Below are 18,465 nucleotides of genomic sequence, written 5' to 3'. Positions count from 1 at the left end.
AAACCTTTTGCCAGGCCCAAACCTTCCATTTTAATACCTATAGCTCACCCCTAGGGTAGACCCTGGACAGCCCAGAAGGCAAGGTGAAATGTATTTAAAAGGTAGGACATGTACTTTTAAGTTTTACATGTCCTGGTAGTGAAAAACTCAAATTCATGTTTCACTTCTGTAACACCCATCTCTCTCATAGGATTGCATTGGAGTGGACCTATTACATAAGCGTAATTTACAAATGGGTAGGGATAACCAGTTCGTGTTTGGTGTCTATGGAATCACAATTTAATATTGCAACTTATGGTGAAGTCCGATTTTAAACTGCAATTTTGATCAATGCCAATTTTGAAAAGTTGCCATTTTCTTGCCATACCTACACATAGACATGTGACCAGAGACAGGCTACTGGCACTAAATGGCTGACCGTTGAGCTTTGTGTATCCCTTCTAGACAGCCACACACAATATGGAGATTAGGTGTGCCTGGATAGCCATTACTGGCAGGATGGTTGGGAGGAGCTTGACACAGCCCCACTTACACCTGAATAGGATATGTCCTGCCTCCACACAAAGGACTATATACTCCCTGTAGTTTGTCTGGAGCCAAAGCAGGATGCCTGGGGACTTCAAAGGGAAACCTATCAAAGCTTGTCCCCACTTCAACGGCACAACTGGGTATAAATACTGGATCTCTGACACCAACTCTTCATGGATGCTCTGCCAGGAAGTAGGGCTGCTGTGCTGCTGAAAGGACTGCTGTTCTAAAGGAACATATGCTTGTTGTGCCGACGTGCTGCCCTACGGTGTGGGAAAGAAGAACTGGGCCTGCAACTTAATTTTTGACCCCAGAGTGACTCCAAGGGTTACTCTGCTGGCTTCCTGATATGAGCCCCAGTGAAATAAAAGTCTCCCCTTCAGCTTGGATCCCGCTGCAGCAAGTTCTAGACCCCCAAGTGGTGCCCTTAAGGTCCTGGACCCTTGGTGTAGCTCAGTGGTAGATACCAGGCAGCCTGCTATAAGAAGGTTCAGTAAAATTTAAGTTTTGCATGCCTGCTGCATATTACAGTGATGGCACAGTAACCCCGACGCCTGCTGACTTGCTTTGCTTACAGCGGAGGTTCTTGTCAATTTTTGTCCCCACCTGAACATAGTTTAAAAATCTTCCTCCTGTTGTGATCTTACATGCCAGGTAGTAAACACTTACCATGCACCTGTGAAAAAGTTAGGTTATTCATCTTGCTGGTGTATAATCGTACTACACAGCGGAAAAACCGTAGGAAGAAATGCTGATACTTAAAAAGGTTTGTAAGAGAAAGTGACGTTGCACAACATCTGGCTTTCCAGATCTTGAGGAGTTGTTTCTCCATATAATTATTAAACCAAGGTGTTGTGATTGCCACTGTAATTTGATTGAAATGTACTTAGCCTGTTTTCAAATATGTACATTCACCTTTAGGAAGGATCAGGACCAGTAAATTAAAAAGAAAAAACAAGTCAATGAATATACTTCCCAGTTGCCTTTTGGTTGGACGGTGCAGAGGCTTTATATTTAAAAAAAAAAAAATGGAACACTATAAGAGTCTTCAAAAAATGAAAGCTACATTTGTAAAGAGGACTGGAATTCAAATATATAACTATGGATCACTGTCGCACCCATATGGTTGTCAGAGCTGACAATCTTATTTGGATAATTCTTTAGAATTTCGCCCCAATTGCAAACGCTGCAGCTTTGATATGGGGTTCGCATCCGCAAGAAGTAATGTTCCTGAGGACCTTTCTAAATTGCTAGACCCTAGACTGTTTGAGGCATGAAGTGCTCTTATTACTATATATTGCTTTAACATAATATAAGTTCAATGATCATTACATTTCCATATTAAGGATAAGCAACAGACTACATGTTGTATAGTTTAAAAAGCTTACCTTCTATCACCAAGTAAAATTCTTGTCCAGTAGAGAGTTTTCATTGGTCGACGTGGCTTAATTGGCTTTTTCCTAAATCCACTTATCTGCTGCATCCCAAGTGCAGGCATAGATCCTGGCCAGGGAGGAGCCAGAGACCCACTGCCTGGTGTAGGGCATGTTGCCAAGTTGAAAGCAGATGCAGGTAATGGCACAGTGTCTGAACCGGGGAACAATGGAGCAAAGGGTGGCACGCAACTGTGCCCTAGCAGAGGCAGCGGTTGTGGAATAATAGAATGCGGAGGAAAAGGTGGAATTGCATTACCAGCACCTGGCAAAGGTGGGCAAGGAGGGGGAAGACAACCCCCAGATTCTGGCAGAGGTGGGCAAGGAGGAGGAGGGCTTACTCCAGAGCCTGGCAAAGGTGGGCAAGGAAGGGGAAGAAAACCCTCAGATTCTGGCAGAGGTGGGCAAGGAGGAGGTTGGCTTACCCCATAGCCTGTAAAAGGTGGGCAAGGAGGTGGAAGAAAACCTCTAGATTCTGGCAGAGGTGGGCAAGGAGGAGGGCGGACTCCAGAGCCTGGCAAAGGTGGGCAAGGAGGGGGAAGAAAACCTCCAGATTCTGGCAGAGGTGGGCAAGGAGGAGGTGGGCTTACCCCATAGCTTGTAAAAGGTGGGCAAGGAGGTGGAAGAAAACATCTAGATTCTGGCAGAGGTGGGCAAGGAGGAGGGCGGACTCCAGAGCCTGGCAAAGGTGGGCAAGGAGGTGGAAGAAAACCTCTAGATTCTGGCAGAGGTGGGCAAGGAGGAGGGCTGACTCCATAGCCTGGCAAAGGTGGGCAAGGAGGTGGAAGAAAACCTCTAGATTCTGGCAAAGGTGGGCAAGGAGGAGGAGGAGGGCTGACACCGGAGTCTGCCAAGGGTGGACAAGGAGGTGGAAGAGAAACCTTTGAAACTGGCAAAGATTGGCAAGGAGGGGGAAGAAAACCTCCAGATTCTGGCAAAGGTGGGCAAGTAGGAGGGCTGACTCCATAGCCTGGCAAAGGTGGGCAAGGAGGTGGAATAAAACCTCTAGATTCTGGCAAAGGTGGGCAAGGAGGAGGGCGGACTCCAGAGCCTGGCAAAGGTGGGCAAGGAGGGGGAAGAAAACCCTCAGATTCTGGCAGTGGTGGGCAAGGAGGAGGTGGGCTTACCCCATAGCCTGTCAAAGGTGGGCAAGGAGGTGGAAGAAAACCTCTAGATTCTGGCAGAGGTGGGCAAGGAGGAGGGCTGACTCCATAGCCTGGCAAAGGTGGGCAAGGAGGTGGAAGAAAACCTCTAGATTCTGGCAAAGGTGGGCAAGGGGGAGGAGGAGGGCTGACACCAGAGTCTGCCAAGGGTGGACAAGGAGGTGGAAGAGAAACCTTTGAAACTGGCAAAGATTGGCAAGGAGGGGGAAGAAAACCTCCGGATTCTGGCAAAGGTGGGCAAAGAGGAGGGCTGACTCCATAGCCTGGCAAAGGTGGGCAAGGAGGTGGAAGAAAACCTCTAGATTCTGGCAAAGGTGGGCAAGGAGGAGGGCGGACTCCAGAGCCTGGCAAAGGTGGGCAAGGAGGGGGAAGAAAACCTCTAGATTCTGGCAAAGATGGGCAAGGAGGAGGGCGGACTCCAGAGCCTGGCAAAGGTGGGCAAGGAGGGGGAAGAAAACCCTCAGATTCTGGCAGTGGTGGGCAAGGAGGAGGTGGGCTTACCCCATAGCCTGTCAAAGGTGGGCAAGGAGGTGGAAGAAAACCTCTAGATTCTGGCAGAGGTGGGCAAGGAGGAGGGCTGACTCCATAGCCTGGCAAAGGTGGGCAAGGAGGTGGAAGAAAACCTCTAGATTCTGGCAAAGGTGGGCAAGGAGGAGGAGGAGGAGGGCTGACACCGGAGTCTGCCAAGGGTGGACAAGGAGGTGGAAGAGAAACCTTTGAAACTGGCAAAGATTGGCAAGGAGGGGGAAGAAAACCTCCAGATTCTGGCAAAGGTGGGCAAGGAGGAGGGCTGACTCCATAGCCTGGCAAAGGTGGGCAAGGAGGTGGAGGAAAACCTCTAGATTCTGGCAAAGGGGGGCAAGGAGGAGGAGGAGGAGGAGGGCTGATGCCGGAGTCTGCCAAGGGTGGACAAGGAGGTGGAAGCGAAACCTTTGAATCTCGCACAGGTGGGCAAGGAGGAGTAGGAGGGCTGACCCCAGAGCCTGGAAAAGTTGGGCATGGAGGAGGAGGAGGGCTGACGCCGGAGTCTGCCAAGGGTGGACAAGGAGGTGGAAGCGAAACCTTTGAATCTCGCAAAGGTGGGCAAGGAGGAGTAGGAGGGCTGACCCCAGAGCCTGGAAAAGGTGGGCAAGGAGGGGGAAGATACATTCTTGAAATTGGTAAAGATGGGAAGGGAGGAGGAGTACCAACTCCAGAGTCTGTCAAAGGGGGAGGAGGGGGACAGGGTACCCTACAACCTGGAAAAGGCTGGCTGGTAAGAGGAGGCACGGTTGCATAGCCCGGCAAAGGCGGACAGGGAGGGGGAAGTGGAATTTCGCTATCTTTCAAAGGAGGATGAAGAGGAGGATGTGCAGGAGCTGTAGTATGTGGAAGTGGCACACACATCGCAGAATGTAGGGGTGGAAAAGATGGAACTCCTTTAGCAGGCAAAGTCTGTGGAGAGGATGTGCTACATTTACCATATGACGTATGAGGGGAGTTAATATCCAGGTCTTTAAGTTCCAGTCCAAGCATTGGTGGCAAAGTCTGCATGTTTGCTCCACTTAAAGCCGAAGACGACGTCACAAATGATACTGGAGATGAAAATAAATCCTCTGCTTCTGACCCAGCTGGCCGTTTGCACACGGGAACATTTTTAATGGCGTCCACGAGGCGACACTGATCTTGCGGCAATGAAGTCTGTTTGGGGGATAAAACTATGGTTATTTCAGAGCAACTCATAAGTCGAGTTTTTGAATGAAGAGTTTGAATTTCAAAATGGCACTCTGGACCGAAGTCTCCTTGAAACAAAGTTGGCGACTGCGTCAGTTCATCAGCAGAAAGCCCATTGTGCGGCACACATTTTTTGGTTGGGCTCATTGGCACAGTGTTTGTTTGTGTTGTGCTTTCGTTCGGTGTATCACAGTCAACGCTGAGAATTTTAGCATCCCACAGGTCCGAGCTCTGTGTCCTCTCACCCTGAGTTCTCAGTTCTCTTGTGGCCTGCACTGAAACTACAGGCACGGACTGCATTTTCAGTTGTTTTATGTGTCTTCGGAGATTCTGGATAGTGTGCCCCATCGTTTTCAATCCTTTTGAATATTCGTCTTTTAATCGGGCATATTTCCATTCATAGTTTTCCTTAAGAAGAAAAGAAACATTGTCACACACATCACTATATAACCCTTCTCCAATGATAGAAGTGCTATATCTAAAATGACCAACACCAGAAGGTACACAACACAACATGACTGCAAAGCCCCATTAATATAGGTTGAGAATCACCTTGCTAGCAGCTTGACTACGTTCTGAGGACCTTACTTTATATAACCAGCTTCTTGGCGAGTGATAGTAGTTCTTTGGAAGATGCTGCAAGGTGGTGTACATTGGTTGAGTTTGATAATTTATTTGAAAGACAACATTTCACATGTGGGAATTCCTTATACTAGCAGGCAATGGGCAACACTTGATTGCCCCAACATGCACGTTATTACATACGGTGTTTGCTGCTCTTCTAGCTTCCAGTCAACCACAATTCAGGAATTCTATAACATTGTTTTAGTGAATTCTTGATTTGAACGTTTGTATGGTCTGAAATTTTAAAGCATGCAGGTCACATTTCTTCCCCTATCACCATGGACAATTTATTATACACACAAAAATCCAGCTCCTCTCTCCGGCAATGAAAGAATAGATCTACAATTTATACCAACTGTAAGGTAGTTGAATAGGACCTGCAAACTTAAAAAAACAAATTTCACTGTGTGAGAGGCGGGGGTTAAAGTGATGTGGTCTGGGTGTCTTTAACCCGCCACTCTCACCAACTACGATAGAAATGCTTTTACCCGAGTGCAAGTCTACTCTCAGACTCCACCTTTTCGATCCAACAAACCGAAGCTTCTGCGGGTACTGCTGATGTTAGAGGGAAGATTGTATAACCCCTGATAGATATCAGCTGTGGAGAGCCTTTACACTGGAGCTGGAAACCCACTATACACAAGGGTTTCCAGTTCACTTCTCCTACCAGGTCATTAGCTCTTCACTGGGAGATCGTGTGAGCAAAGCTGATATTGTGCAACACACAGTCACATAGTTTGGGTTCGGCAGGGTAATAAAAGGAGCAAATATATGTGCTGTCTGTGACAGCCCTTTTGTATGCACTGAGAGATGAAGTAATCAGTTGAGAAAGGGCATGATGTAGTCTGTGGCAAGGAGAGGTGGCTCTGCTGGATTTAGAAAAATAATATTATAACTGGCCAAAAGGTGCTAGGCATAGGTGTCAGCACCACAGACACACATCAATGAACATACAATTTGGCTCGTATTGCTTTGAAAATTAATAATTTGTAAAAATGTAAATTCCATTTTGAAATCCTTTGTGGATGGTGCGTTCAGGTCAGCTGGACCGAATGTTAAAACAGAAGCCCTCATTACAAGTTTTTTAGTAATCATGATTCTATGTTATTTTTGTTATGCTATTTTTATTTATACCGCACACAGCTGCCCCAGCAAAGGGGCGTCCTGGCGCTTTGAGAAGGTGAACACAACACAGCACCAAAAGCGGACAAAAGGAGACGAGACACAACAGATGAGCTAAACAAATAAAAAGGTCTTGATAGCCCGTCTAAACTGAAGGAGCTCATCGATGGCCCGAATTTGTGGAGGAAGAGAATTTCACCAACTCGCTGCCAGGACTCGAAAGGAGCGGCCACCAATTCTGCTCAACTTAAAACGCGGGACCACTGCTAAGTTCTGGCCTAGCGATCTAAGAGTGCGAGAGGGGACATAGGGGAGCAGCAATTTCTCTAAGATTTGTGGGGGAGTACCCTTTAGGATTTTAAATGCAAAGAAGAGAACCTTAAATCTAATCCTCTGCTGCACAGGGAGCCAATGGAGAGAGCGCAGAGTATTGGACACCGAGCATCGCCTAGGCAGACCTGTCACCAATCGGGCCGCAGCGTTTTGAACCCGCTGGAGCCGCAGAGATTCTGACTGGTTTATCCTCGCCAGTAGGGAGCTGGCATAGTCCAGCCTGGACAGCACTGATGCTTGGACCACCAGCTGTCTTGTGGGTGCATCAAAGAACTTGAGGATGGGTCGAAGACCTCTGATGATGCCATAACAAGAAGCCGCCACCTTCTTGGTATGACAGATGAAACTCAGAGAAGGATCAAGCCACACCCCCAAGTTTATCTCTGCCGCTGGGAGGGGAGTCACACCCAACTCCGAAGGCCACCAGTTGTCATCCCACAAAGCCACCTGTTTACCAACCACCATAATCTCCGTCTTCTTGGTGTTTAACTGGAGACAGGTGGAATTCATCCAGTTAGCCACTTCCCGCAGACCATCACAGAACCTGGGAGCCTCCAGGTATGGGTCCCCATTCAGTGTGACCGCCAGCTGCGTGTCATCTGTGTAAATGACCATGGTCAGGCCCCACCGCTTGACGACTGCAGCCAACGGTCTCACAAACAGATTGAAAAGGGTGGGACTCAGTGAGGACCCCTGTGGGACTCCCTGGTCTAGCGGGTAGGATGACGACTTACCGGGCGGGATCGCCACCTGGAATGACCTATCCATAAGGAAGGAACAAAACCAGTGCAAGGCGGAGCCAGAAACGCCCACCTCCTCAAGACGCCGAATCAGAATCCCGTGCAAGACCGTGTCGAAGGCGGCATTAAGATCTAATAACAGTAGTGCCGCCGTCCGACCGGAATCCAGCACGGAACGCAGATGCTAGACCATCGAGAGAAGGGCCGTCTCCGTGCTGTGACCCGCACGGAACCCGTTCTGGGTAGGGTCGAGAATGTTAAGCCTACCAAGATGGTCTGTAAGAGTGGCATTCACATGGGACTCCGCTATTTTCGTGGCCCAAGGGAGAAGGGAGATAGGGCGGTAGCTTTCAGGTTTAAGGGGGTTAAGGGTCGCCTTCTTCAGAATTGGCGTGACTACTGCCTGCTTCCATCTAACGGGAACCACTCCAGAAGAGAGAGACAGGTTGATCAAGGACAGCACCGGGGTACGGCAAACCGGTGCCAGGGTCTTGAGTTGGGCCGGTTTCAGCGGGTCTGCCGGAGATCCAGACTTGATTTTGGCGCTGAGAAAGTCAAACACCTCCTGAGATAAGGGGGGTAAGATGGAAAGACATTCCCCCTCACCTAAGGTGCGACCAACCTGCTCTAGCATTAGGGAACCCGTTGGGAAAGTGCGATAGATGGCTTGCACTTTTTCATGGAAGAAAGAGGCCAAACCCTCACAATGTGAGTCCGAGCATATTTCCACTGCAGTTGCTCTCTTCGCCATCAAGTCCTTTAATACTTTAAAAATAAGTTTCGATGGATTGGCAGAGTTCTGAAACTGTTGAGCATAAAAGGAAGCGCGAGTTTGACACACTGCCCTGTGATAAATCTTGACCTTGGCCAGATAACATATTTTCAGATCTGGGTCGTACGACTTCCTCCATAATCTTTCGGCCTGTCTACAGGCCCTCTTAAGAGATGCCAAGGAAGTGTCATACCAAGGGCTCGGCTCCTTCCGGTGATACTTGGACCAACACATAGGAATCAGAGAGTCGAGGGCACCAGATATCCACTCACAGAAGGAGTCGTATCCACAATCAACCTCGGTGAGCGGACCTAAAGGAACCTTCTCGAGCTTATGGTAAAAGTCCTCCAGTCTTAATTTGTTCCAGAGTCGTTTAAGAACAAGTCTATCCTGAGATAGAAAAGGAGAGTCAGACAAAAAGCATGCTGTTTTCACCAGCATGTGGTCTGTCCAAACCAACTGGGAGGAACCAAGAACTCTGAATCCTTCTAGATTTGTGAAGAACGGGTCAAGAATATGACCACCTTTATGTGTGGGGAAAGTAATCATCTGCGAGAGCTGTAGAGCCTCAAGATCCGCCAGAAAGCTCCTAATAGAGGGTAAAGAAGGGCAGTCCAAATGGAGATTAAGATCTCCCACAACATTAAAATTTGCACATCCTAGTGCCTCTATGCTAATATACTCAGGAAGAGCAGCCCTAAAAACAGAGTCACAGCCCGGAGACCGGTAAATTAATAGCCCAGAGAAGGTAAACTGGTGACTAAACGCTATTTTAAATAGGGCACCCTCACACCCCAAAAGTTCAGCGGCTTTCCACTTGCAGGGATAACACAGTTTGGTGGCCATCGCAATACCTCCACCTCTAGTCGTCAGATTTAAAGTGAAAATAGCATACTCTGGGGGAAAGGCTAGGTTAATTATCGAGGAGTTAGAGTCCTGGAGCCACGTTTCCGTCAGAAAGAGCACATCCAGCGAACCATCAATAAGAAGGTCGTAAACCTCCTGATGGTGCTTTACCACAGATCTGACGTTTAAGCTCCAGATACTCAGGTCCCGTTGTCCTACCCTCTTTATAACAGGCCCCAAGGGGCGTATAAGAGAGGGGGATTCCAATGACCAAGCACCACACCTACAATGATATGGGCCACACAGCGGGACTACAGGCGAAAACTCGCAGGGTGTACATCGGTCCCGAAGGGCCAGTAGATCGGCCCTACTATAAGTTCTCAAAGGTATAGTCATGATGGCCAGGTCCAGGGTTCTGCCGCGAGCCGCGCTTCCTTAGCGCGGACGGGCGCAGACGGGCAGGACTCTGGCACGACTCAGTCACAGCGAAGGTACGCCCACTGCACGTACCCGCTGCGCGTTGGAGGGAGCTTTAAATAGGCGTCCCTCCACTCAGCCGGAGCGCTAGACCGCTCGTCAGCAACACCCACCCAGAGTGACCACCACTCCAAGATGGCGCCCAAAGCCAATCCCACCCCAGAGACCGGACCCGCCAAAACAGCGGTGAAGGAACCGATTAGTGTGCAGGTGAGGGGGTTACAATAAATCCTATTAAAATCAGGGCAAAATACAACTAAGAAGAACACAAATAGTTATAAGGGTAGCTTTAAAAATGATAGCGCGGTATTGAGGCGCATAGCGCGATGCAAAGCGCGAATACCTTTTTCTGCCTTAATTTGAAAAACAAGTTACAGAGAATTAAAACACTTTGGGTTCCCAAGGACACATTTGACCTATCACAACTAGACAGATTTTGCCTTTAGAAAAGTGCAAGAAATGAGTCAAATGTGAAAAATCTATGAGCAAACACCAATGTACAGGGTTATTCTCCATTCCAGGGTCCAACATTTGAAATGGTGGGGTAATACTGCACCTGTTGCTTCCTGTAATCCACAGAAATAGGAAATCCTGGTAGTATCGCCACATCAGTTTGTGAGAAAATTCTAGCACAGGCCATATTGTTTAAGTAAAGGCAAGCTGTGAAGGCTTTCTTCTATTGGAGAGGGGCATATATCATTGTGTTGCCCGAATGTAGTTCAGTAATACGTGGCTAAACCTAGCCAAAAAATACTTGGCCTGGAAGTGCAAGGGGGTGATGAATGGGTTGCCAAGTCACCCAAGTTATTCAGGAAGGAGTTGGGCTCTTTGGAAGGTTTAGCGCACTGCATAATTCACAAAGAAGTTGTTTCCCCTAAAGTGCACAATGTACCCTTTGTGTTAAGAGGGCCATTGAAAGAAGAGCTGCAGAGACTTTGTGATGCAAAAGTAATTGAGTCTATAGAAGCATCAGAACGGCTAAGCCCAATAGTGATTGCAAGAAACCCCGCAGGGAAGATTTGGATGGGTGTGGACCTTACAGATATAAACAGCTGCATTTGGGTTGACCGGCTCACGTTACCCTGCATCGGTGAGATGCTTGCAGGGGTAAAAGGAGGTAAATATTACCACATTAGATCTTATTATTCAAATCTTTATTCGGCTATAAAGTATCCATAAAAGCACAAAGCAATATATCACAGGGTTAAATACTTAAAACATTACATATAAAAACCAACTGAATTAAGGCGTACAAAAGGAATTTTTGCAATATAAAAACAGTGCAATGAATCATCTTAAATTTTGCCACATTAGATCTATCAAGTGCCTACCATCAGGTGCCATTACACAAGGAGCCTTGACATGTTATATTCATCACACCCGAAGGAGCATTTCAATTCCTTCACATGTCTTTAAGTTTGGCTTTGGCCTCTGCTGTTTTTCAGAGTGTGATGGAAGGGGTGTTGAAGGATATGGTGAATACTTTAGTGTTCTAGGGCCATGTGTGTGTCTGGGGGGGGGGGAAGAATCGACATGACCATGGCTGTTGATGGAAGTTTACAAGAGAATGCAGGATGCAGAAATAACTATTGGTTTCGAAAAATTTAAATTTGGTGAGAGGGAGGTGGAATATCTTGGCCACGTATTGAATCACAGGGGGACTAAACCTAAGCCACTGAAGGGGCTCCTTCTCAGCAAGACTTTTCTAGATCTTGTGGAGTACAACGCCAAATTTGTGAACCATTTTTCTGAGAGGGTACATGTGCTAAGAGTTGATGAAAAAGGGTGTGAAATTTCTGTGCTCAGGAGTGTGTCAGAAACCATTTGACATGGTAAAGGGGTAAATTGCTAATGCAGTTACTTTACAGCCATTTGATCCCAAAGATAGGAAAATTGTTGTGGCTGAATCCAGCAGCTATGGTTTAGGTGCAGCATTAATACAGGAGCATGATGGTAGTGGCATTTGCGCAACGTAAATTGATGGGTACGGAGAGTGCTTACTCCACTGTGGGAAAGAATGCCCTAGCATGTTGGTGGGGAGTGCAGCATTTCAGGATATTTGTGTGGGGGGCATTTCCGGATATTTGTGTGGGGGCAGAAACTTTGAACAGATCATGGACCTTTCATAGAGTTGTTCTCCACAGCTGGTGCTGGCAGGGCCACACCTTGCATTGCAAAATGGTTTTTTGCCTTCAAGAGTTTCAGTCCACATTGGAATATGTTCCATGGGTGGAAAATGTCAATGCTGACTGCATGTCTAGATTACCGTTGCAGGATGTGGTGGTAGAAGCAGAGAAAGATTGGGTTGTGGCAGAAGTCTCAGATGTGAGTAAAACCATTGGTAAAGCTGAATGGAAGGAAGCAGTACCGCACGATTCATTGTTGGTTATGTTGATGAGTGTGTTGCCTCATTCACAGCAGTGGAAACTGGTGCATGATCTGGAACATATGGAGTGAGATGTCGGTGGTTGATGGAGTTGTGAAAAGGGGCGATAGGTTGGTAGTGCTTGCGAGTTTGCAGAAGAGTTTGTTGGAGTTATAGCATGAAGGACATGGCCGCATGTCTGCCATGAAGAGAAGGGCACATGCTGATTTTTGGTGGCCAGAAACAGCATGGAAAATTGAATTGTTTGTCAAAGAGTGCATTCCTTGCACATGTAGTGACAAATCCCATTGGGTCCAGGAATCACAAATTAGACCTGTGCCATTGCCCGATCAGCATGGGGAAAAGTAGCGATTTATATCTATGGACCATTTTAGTGTTTAGGTACAAGTGAAAGGTTCGCTGTTGTGATGGTGGATTATTTTTCAAAATGGCTGAAAGTGGCATTTATGAGTGAGGGGAAGACTAGTAGTGTAATTGCTTTTTGTGAGGATTTATTTTGGGTAGAAAGATGTCAGACTGAAGTAGTGAGCGACAATGCTCTACAATTTATATTGGAAGCATTTGGTGGTTTTCTGGAGAAGTGGGGTATAAAACACTAGTACTCCACTATATCATCCAAGGGGTAATCGTTTAGTGGAACGCTTCAACCATGTATTGGGTGACTGTCCAGTTAGCTTTGTCTACTAATTTGTGGTGGAGATCACAGGTAAAGAACATGCTGTGGAACTATAGAACCACTCCACATACTGTCAAAGGAGCATCAACATTTAGTCTTTTGAGGGAAAGAGTACCTTGTACTGTGGTCAAACCTGCCTGGATGGTAAAATATAGAAAATCCAAGATGGATTATGCTAAAATGAGGAAGAGAGTGGAGAAGTAGCAGGCCAATAGATGTAGAAGATTTAATGTCAGGAAGGTTTGTGAAAGCAGATGAGATTGTTAAGGTATGCTAGGCCAGTGTTTTGTAGTTCCTGGACTTCTGCAACGATCGTGCCGCTATTTAAAATGGGGTAATCGCTTGTTCCCAAAGTGTTATCGTCCTATATTACTTATTGACAGTATGGTAAAAAGTATTAGCAGAATCATTTATGACCGCTTAGCTAACTGGGCAGTGGATAAGGGCATCCTCTCACCCTTCCAATTTGGTTTCAGCTCGAAATTAGGCACAAATGAACAGTGTCTGAACCTAGCTTTAATAATCTCTAAATATACAAATGCCAGGCATTTTCCCATATATCTCGCTTTTATGGATCTACCCACTGCTTCTGACTTAGTGGACAGAACCAAGCTTTGGATAATGTTTGACCAAGGAGTGGATCCCTCATTGATAATTTTTTTATTTTCTCTACACTCAGATCTGTCAGCCAGAGTGTGCTTAAAGTCTTTGGTGAGCTTTCTGCTGCCTTTCCCTTGAGGAGCAGAGTGCGGCAGGGTTGTATATTGGCTCTGCTTTTATTCATACTATATATAAATAGACTAACAGCCCACTTAACTTCCCCGCCCTTCAGACATTCCTAGAATAGCAGGCACCTCAATTCCCGCGTTGCTCTATGCCGACGACGCAGTACTCTTTGTCCTAACCCCAACCCACTGAGGCTAAGGGTGGAGATTTTCTCCTCTTTGTCAGACCTGAACCTGAAAATCAACTATACAAAATCGCACATCATGACCTGCGGACCATGGAAGATGAGGCTGAGTAAAATCAACCTAAATGAGCAAGACCTAATGGCCATGGATAACCTTTGTTACCTAGGCTTAACCGTTGGTTCTTCAGGATCTTGGAATTTCCATCTGGCACAAGCCAGGCAAAGGCTTTGTAGAACTGCAAGGGCGGTCTACAATCTTTTAAGAGCAGAGACTAGAGGGTCTGTTCTTCCTCCCCTGAATGTATATAACTCTTCGTGCACCAGTGCTGCCACTTATGGAGCGGGTGTCTGAGGTTTTAACATGTGTGCTGGCCCCCAGTCTGAGAAAAAAAAGCTTTTTTTGGCGGCGGATGTGTTTACCACCTACTGTTTTATTATACAATCTAAATTGAATCAGGCCTATATATCAGACAGAGTACACATGGCATTACTCTTACTATGGGTCAGTGTGTGGATAAGCCCATCGGTAAAATTATGCAGGGACATACTGGATTGTCTTGTGCCCAAAAGTGCCCTTTTGATCCCTTCGTTAAGCTATATTCAGACCAATTTCTGAACCTTGGGCCTATCTGCCTGGTTTTCTGAACCCAATAGTATTGCTGAATGTGCAAAGGCAGAGTTGAAAGTAGCATATATGGAATACAGTGCAGATCTAAGAACGAACACTGAGTTGGCAAAATCCTCAGTTTTAACCTATCACAGATCTTTACTACCTGGTCTACCTCCCGTGTACCTGTCCTCAGATCTTACAAGATGGGAGAGATCACTACTTTTCCATTTCAGGGCAGGATCCATTTATTGGTCACTGTTTAAAAATAAAACAACAACTTGTTATTACTGATAATTCAGCCTCACTCTGCCCCTGTAATAATCAATCTGCACAATCACTTTTGCACTTAGTTTTTTTTAAATGTGTATAGTTCTGCACGCAAGCACTTTATTCAGCCTTTGCTTCGCAAATCAGGCTTGCGACAGTGTAGAGTACACTTACAGTTTTTAAGCTCACATAAAATTTCTCATTCCATGTGTGCTTTTTTAAAAGCTGTTATTCGGGTTAGGAAAACTATGGATGGCTAATTTTACATGTATTGGCCCCCCTATATCGTTAGACAGCACTAGATTGAGGCGGTCCTTTCTTTTTTTGTTAGTATCAGCTAGGGGCACATGGCGGACCCCAATAGTGTTTTTTGTTCTCCTATCTGGCATGATAATTGTACGACTGTGAGCGTGCCTACGACCGTGTCTGTGTTTTTGTGTTTCTTTTTAAACTTTGTCTTATGAATAATTCAGCGACCAAAATTGTGCTGATGCAACTGCATTTTTAAGTGTTTTTAAATCAATGGATATCTGGATTTTTATTATTGCTATATTGTGGAATTTGTGTTTAATATCATGCGCTTTTATGATCTATTCTACTTGACCTAATAAATAATTTTGAATTCAGTGTCTTGAAGGTGTGGGTGAGGAGTTTGAATTGTGCTAGTTTGTAAATGGGGAGCCAGAAGAGCTCCTTCAGATGTGTTGGGATTAGAGTGATTCTGGCTGCCAAGTTCTGAATGATCTGCAGCCTCATGGCGAGGTCTTGTTGATTCTAGTTACCCTTATTGGATCTTTACTCTTTTGGTGACATTTTGTTCATTAAAACAGTCTCCATTTTCATAAATTGGAGTGAGAGTTTTATTGTGTTGTGTTTTTAACTTTAACTGTTTTGGTACTTCAAAATGCTTCAAATTTTCTTAAGTAAGCAGGTCTACGCTGAGCCATTATTACCAGGAGTTGAGTTCGGGTTTAAATTACTGAAACCTTTACTGGACCTAATGAATTCTGTCATTACTTGTTGTGGACTACCATCCAGCGCAACTGATAATCCACTTTCTCTCGCATGCATAAGACACCAATGAGCTAGAGTCAACATGCAATCAAGATTTGAGCTACTATTCAAGAAACCATCTGTGCAATCTAAAAATGATACTGAACATAGATTTATCACTACATACAATGAGCACCATAACATAGTCAGACAATCCCTATTGAGGCATTGGCATATCCTCCAAAAAGATCCACTGATTGGACAGGAGATTAGCCTGAAACCCTCTATTATATACTACCAGTCCAAATCCATCAGGGACATTTTAGTAAAAAAATCAAGTCACTCACAGTAGTTTGTTGAGACCCAATAAAGGCTTTAAGAAATGCAGTAAATGCAAAGCCTGTTCACATGGAGTTAACATCACAGAACTCAGAACAGAAATTAAAGATAAAATACCGATCCAGAAAGCATTAAATTGTAAGTCAGAATATGCTGTATACATGCTTCGGTATGTTCAACCAAGTAATGAACTCTTTGAGAGAAGGAGACAGAGAAACTTTACTTAGGCAATTGGAATGCAGCTCCATCTTGAGAATAGGAACCAGGGGACCCCATGGCTTGAATACTGACTAGGATATGTACATGTATTTGTAACATCGATTAGACAATGTTAGTCCATGTGTTTTAATTATTTTATTGCTGCACGATAAGAGTGCTTTGTTTTTTGTATTCATACTGACACTGGTTTTTTATATCTTTCCGCGGGCATGAATTAGAGTGTGTAAACTGACAATTGAGATTTGTATGGAATGCAGAAGAGCCAAGATATCTTTTTTTCAAAATCACTTGATTTGTATTTTCTAAATAGGATACAGTATGCCCAATGGGGCAAGATTCCAGCACTGCTTGATCTGTGTTGAGACTTATGAAAATATCTTGTACATTGGTTCACTGTTGCTTTATGATTATTAAGTGCCTCAGGTTCTCCTTAGATCCAGTATTTAGTAATTAAACATCCTGGCATTTGACAAATAATTTTGCCCACTGGGGTAACAGCCGGCAATTATTGAATTGGTACCAGTATATATAGATGTCAGAGCCAAGAGCACAGAAAGACTACCAGTCACAATAAAATGTATTAGTATACACAATTCAATTGCGTGGATTAGGTTCCAATATGGCCACCACAACTGGATCAGCTATTGGTCTATTTTCAGTGTCGAAAAAGATGTAAATAGGAAGCTCTTTTGTGCGCAGGCGTCGTGACAAAGCCTATGGAGGCCGAAACGGGTCTGACGATGTACACATTTTTCTGCCATGCCCCCCCCCCCCGTGCCTTGATATCCTCACGGTGTGAGTAGCGCACTTTATAAACCCGATTGATTGACTAAACCCTACTTGGAGTGCCGTTCTGCACAGTATTTTTCACCAGGCTTCTGGGCATCATTACCATATTATGGCAGCATAAAAAGTGACCCTATTAAGGAACATCCTCAGAGAGGAGGTTGAGCTATTACTCCTGAAGTTATGAACACCAATATTGCTTTCAAAACAAGATTCTTCCACAGAGCCAACATAGTACGATACAGCTAATTTCTAAGACGTAAAGGCCACACTCTGCCTGCTAAAGGCGATCCATTCATCACTTGACATTGTCTTGCCACTGGCCAGTGTACCAATAGATTTGACTGGAGTCCATAATAATGGAATGCTGAAGGATGTGGCCAGGGAATGAAGTCTAGTAAAGGAAGCTGAGGAAAAGATCAATTTTTCAAAACTGAAGCTTAGTGCTTTAATTCGTACTGATCAACTTTCCATGCTCACAATAGAGAAGGTGAGCATTGTGGTTGCCCTACCAGAAATGTTAAAAGACTGTTGGCAAGATAACTGGAAACCTAATTATGATCTGAAATATTAAGCACAATCCCGATGAGTTAGCAATAAGAAGCAGGCAAAGGGTTACAGGGAAAGGGTTCACAGGTGAACACATGGCAATAACAAGGCAGTTGAAGAGTGGTAAGTGAAGTGAACAAGTTTCAGCTGGCACCTGAAGATGTATGGCTTCATTTGACTCAACTGCTCCATTTCCCTACAGCAGAGATATGTGAATGCTGTGATCTGAAAAAATCATGATTTTAAACTTCATTGTATGACATTTACTTAACTGGGGTCTATATGGGACTACACAAAATCAAGTTATTGTAATGAACCAAGGATGTCATTCAGATGAGGGTGAATGATACACAAAATGTCACTTCGGGTTTAAGAGAGATAATTGTAATGGATAAGATACTAATGGGGGTAAAACGCATGCTCCATTTGAAGCCCTTTTAATGGATCAATTTTGATGAGGAAAAACAGGCTAGTCACACAGCTCCATCGCCCACAACCTGGAGGCCGGCTAGCGTTGTTGCAAAATAATAATAATAATGCACATTTGTAAAGCGCGAACAATTACCTGTAAGGGTCTCTAGGCGCTGGGGGCCGTCGGGAAGATTAAGAAAGCTATTGCCCAGAGTCACATGGTGCTGGGCTAATCTGCCGCCAGCGCTGGGGATCGAACCGTGATCCCCAGATTCCGGAGTCAGTCGCCCTGGCCGAGGCACCACACCTCTTTCACAAAAAGGTAGACAACAAAGGACCATAACGTGAAACATCCCACCCCTCAAATGCCCTCCCTTCCTGTACACTCATTCTAAAAGATAGCTTATATGACACCACAGTATCTCACTGCCATTAGACCCCAAGGCTATTGATCCTCGATGCAGTACGGTTAGTCTGCTGTACAGTTGGCAAAGGCCCTCTGAATCTCTCAGCCTCTCAGCTGAATGCCTCAGCTAGAGTTTTATTGGGCATTCCAAAATTTAGCTCT

At 45.4% G+C, this 18,465-nt stretch overlaps 1 protein-coding gene across 4 annotated transcripts in view; it reads right to left on the bottom strand.

Moving 5' to 3' along the window:
* Positions 1 to 18,465, bottom strand: part of LOC146821271 (uncharacterized) — an 838,501-nt gene that overhangs the window by 635,251 nt on the left and 184,785 nt on the right. For all 4 annotated transcript variants that reach the window (XM_085612209.1, XM_085612210.1, XM_085612207.1 and 1 more), the window contains exon 7: positions 1,917 to 5,245. In XM_085612209.1, coding sequence (XP_085468335.1) covers positions 1,917 to 5,245 — 3,329 coding nt within the window. The remainder of the gene's footprint in view (positions 1 to 1,916; positions 5,246 to 18,465) is intronic.

The sequence above is a fragment of the Triturus cristatus genome, chromosome 6, assembly GCF_964204655.1.
Source record: "Triturus cristatus chromosome 6, aTriCri1.1, whole genome shotgun sequence".
In the NCBI taxonomy this organism is placed as follows: domain Eukaryota; kingdom Metazoa; phylum Chordata; class Amphibia; order Caudata; family Salamandridae; genus Triturus; species Triturus cristatus.
The sequence above is the reverse complement of the archived record's forward strand: the minus strand, read 5'-3'. Positions and strand labels throughout refer to the sequence as shown.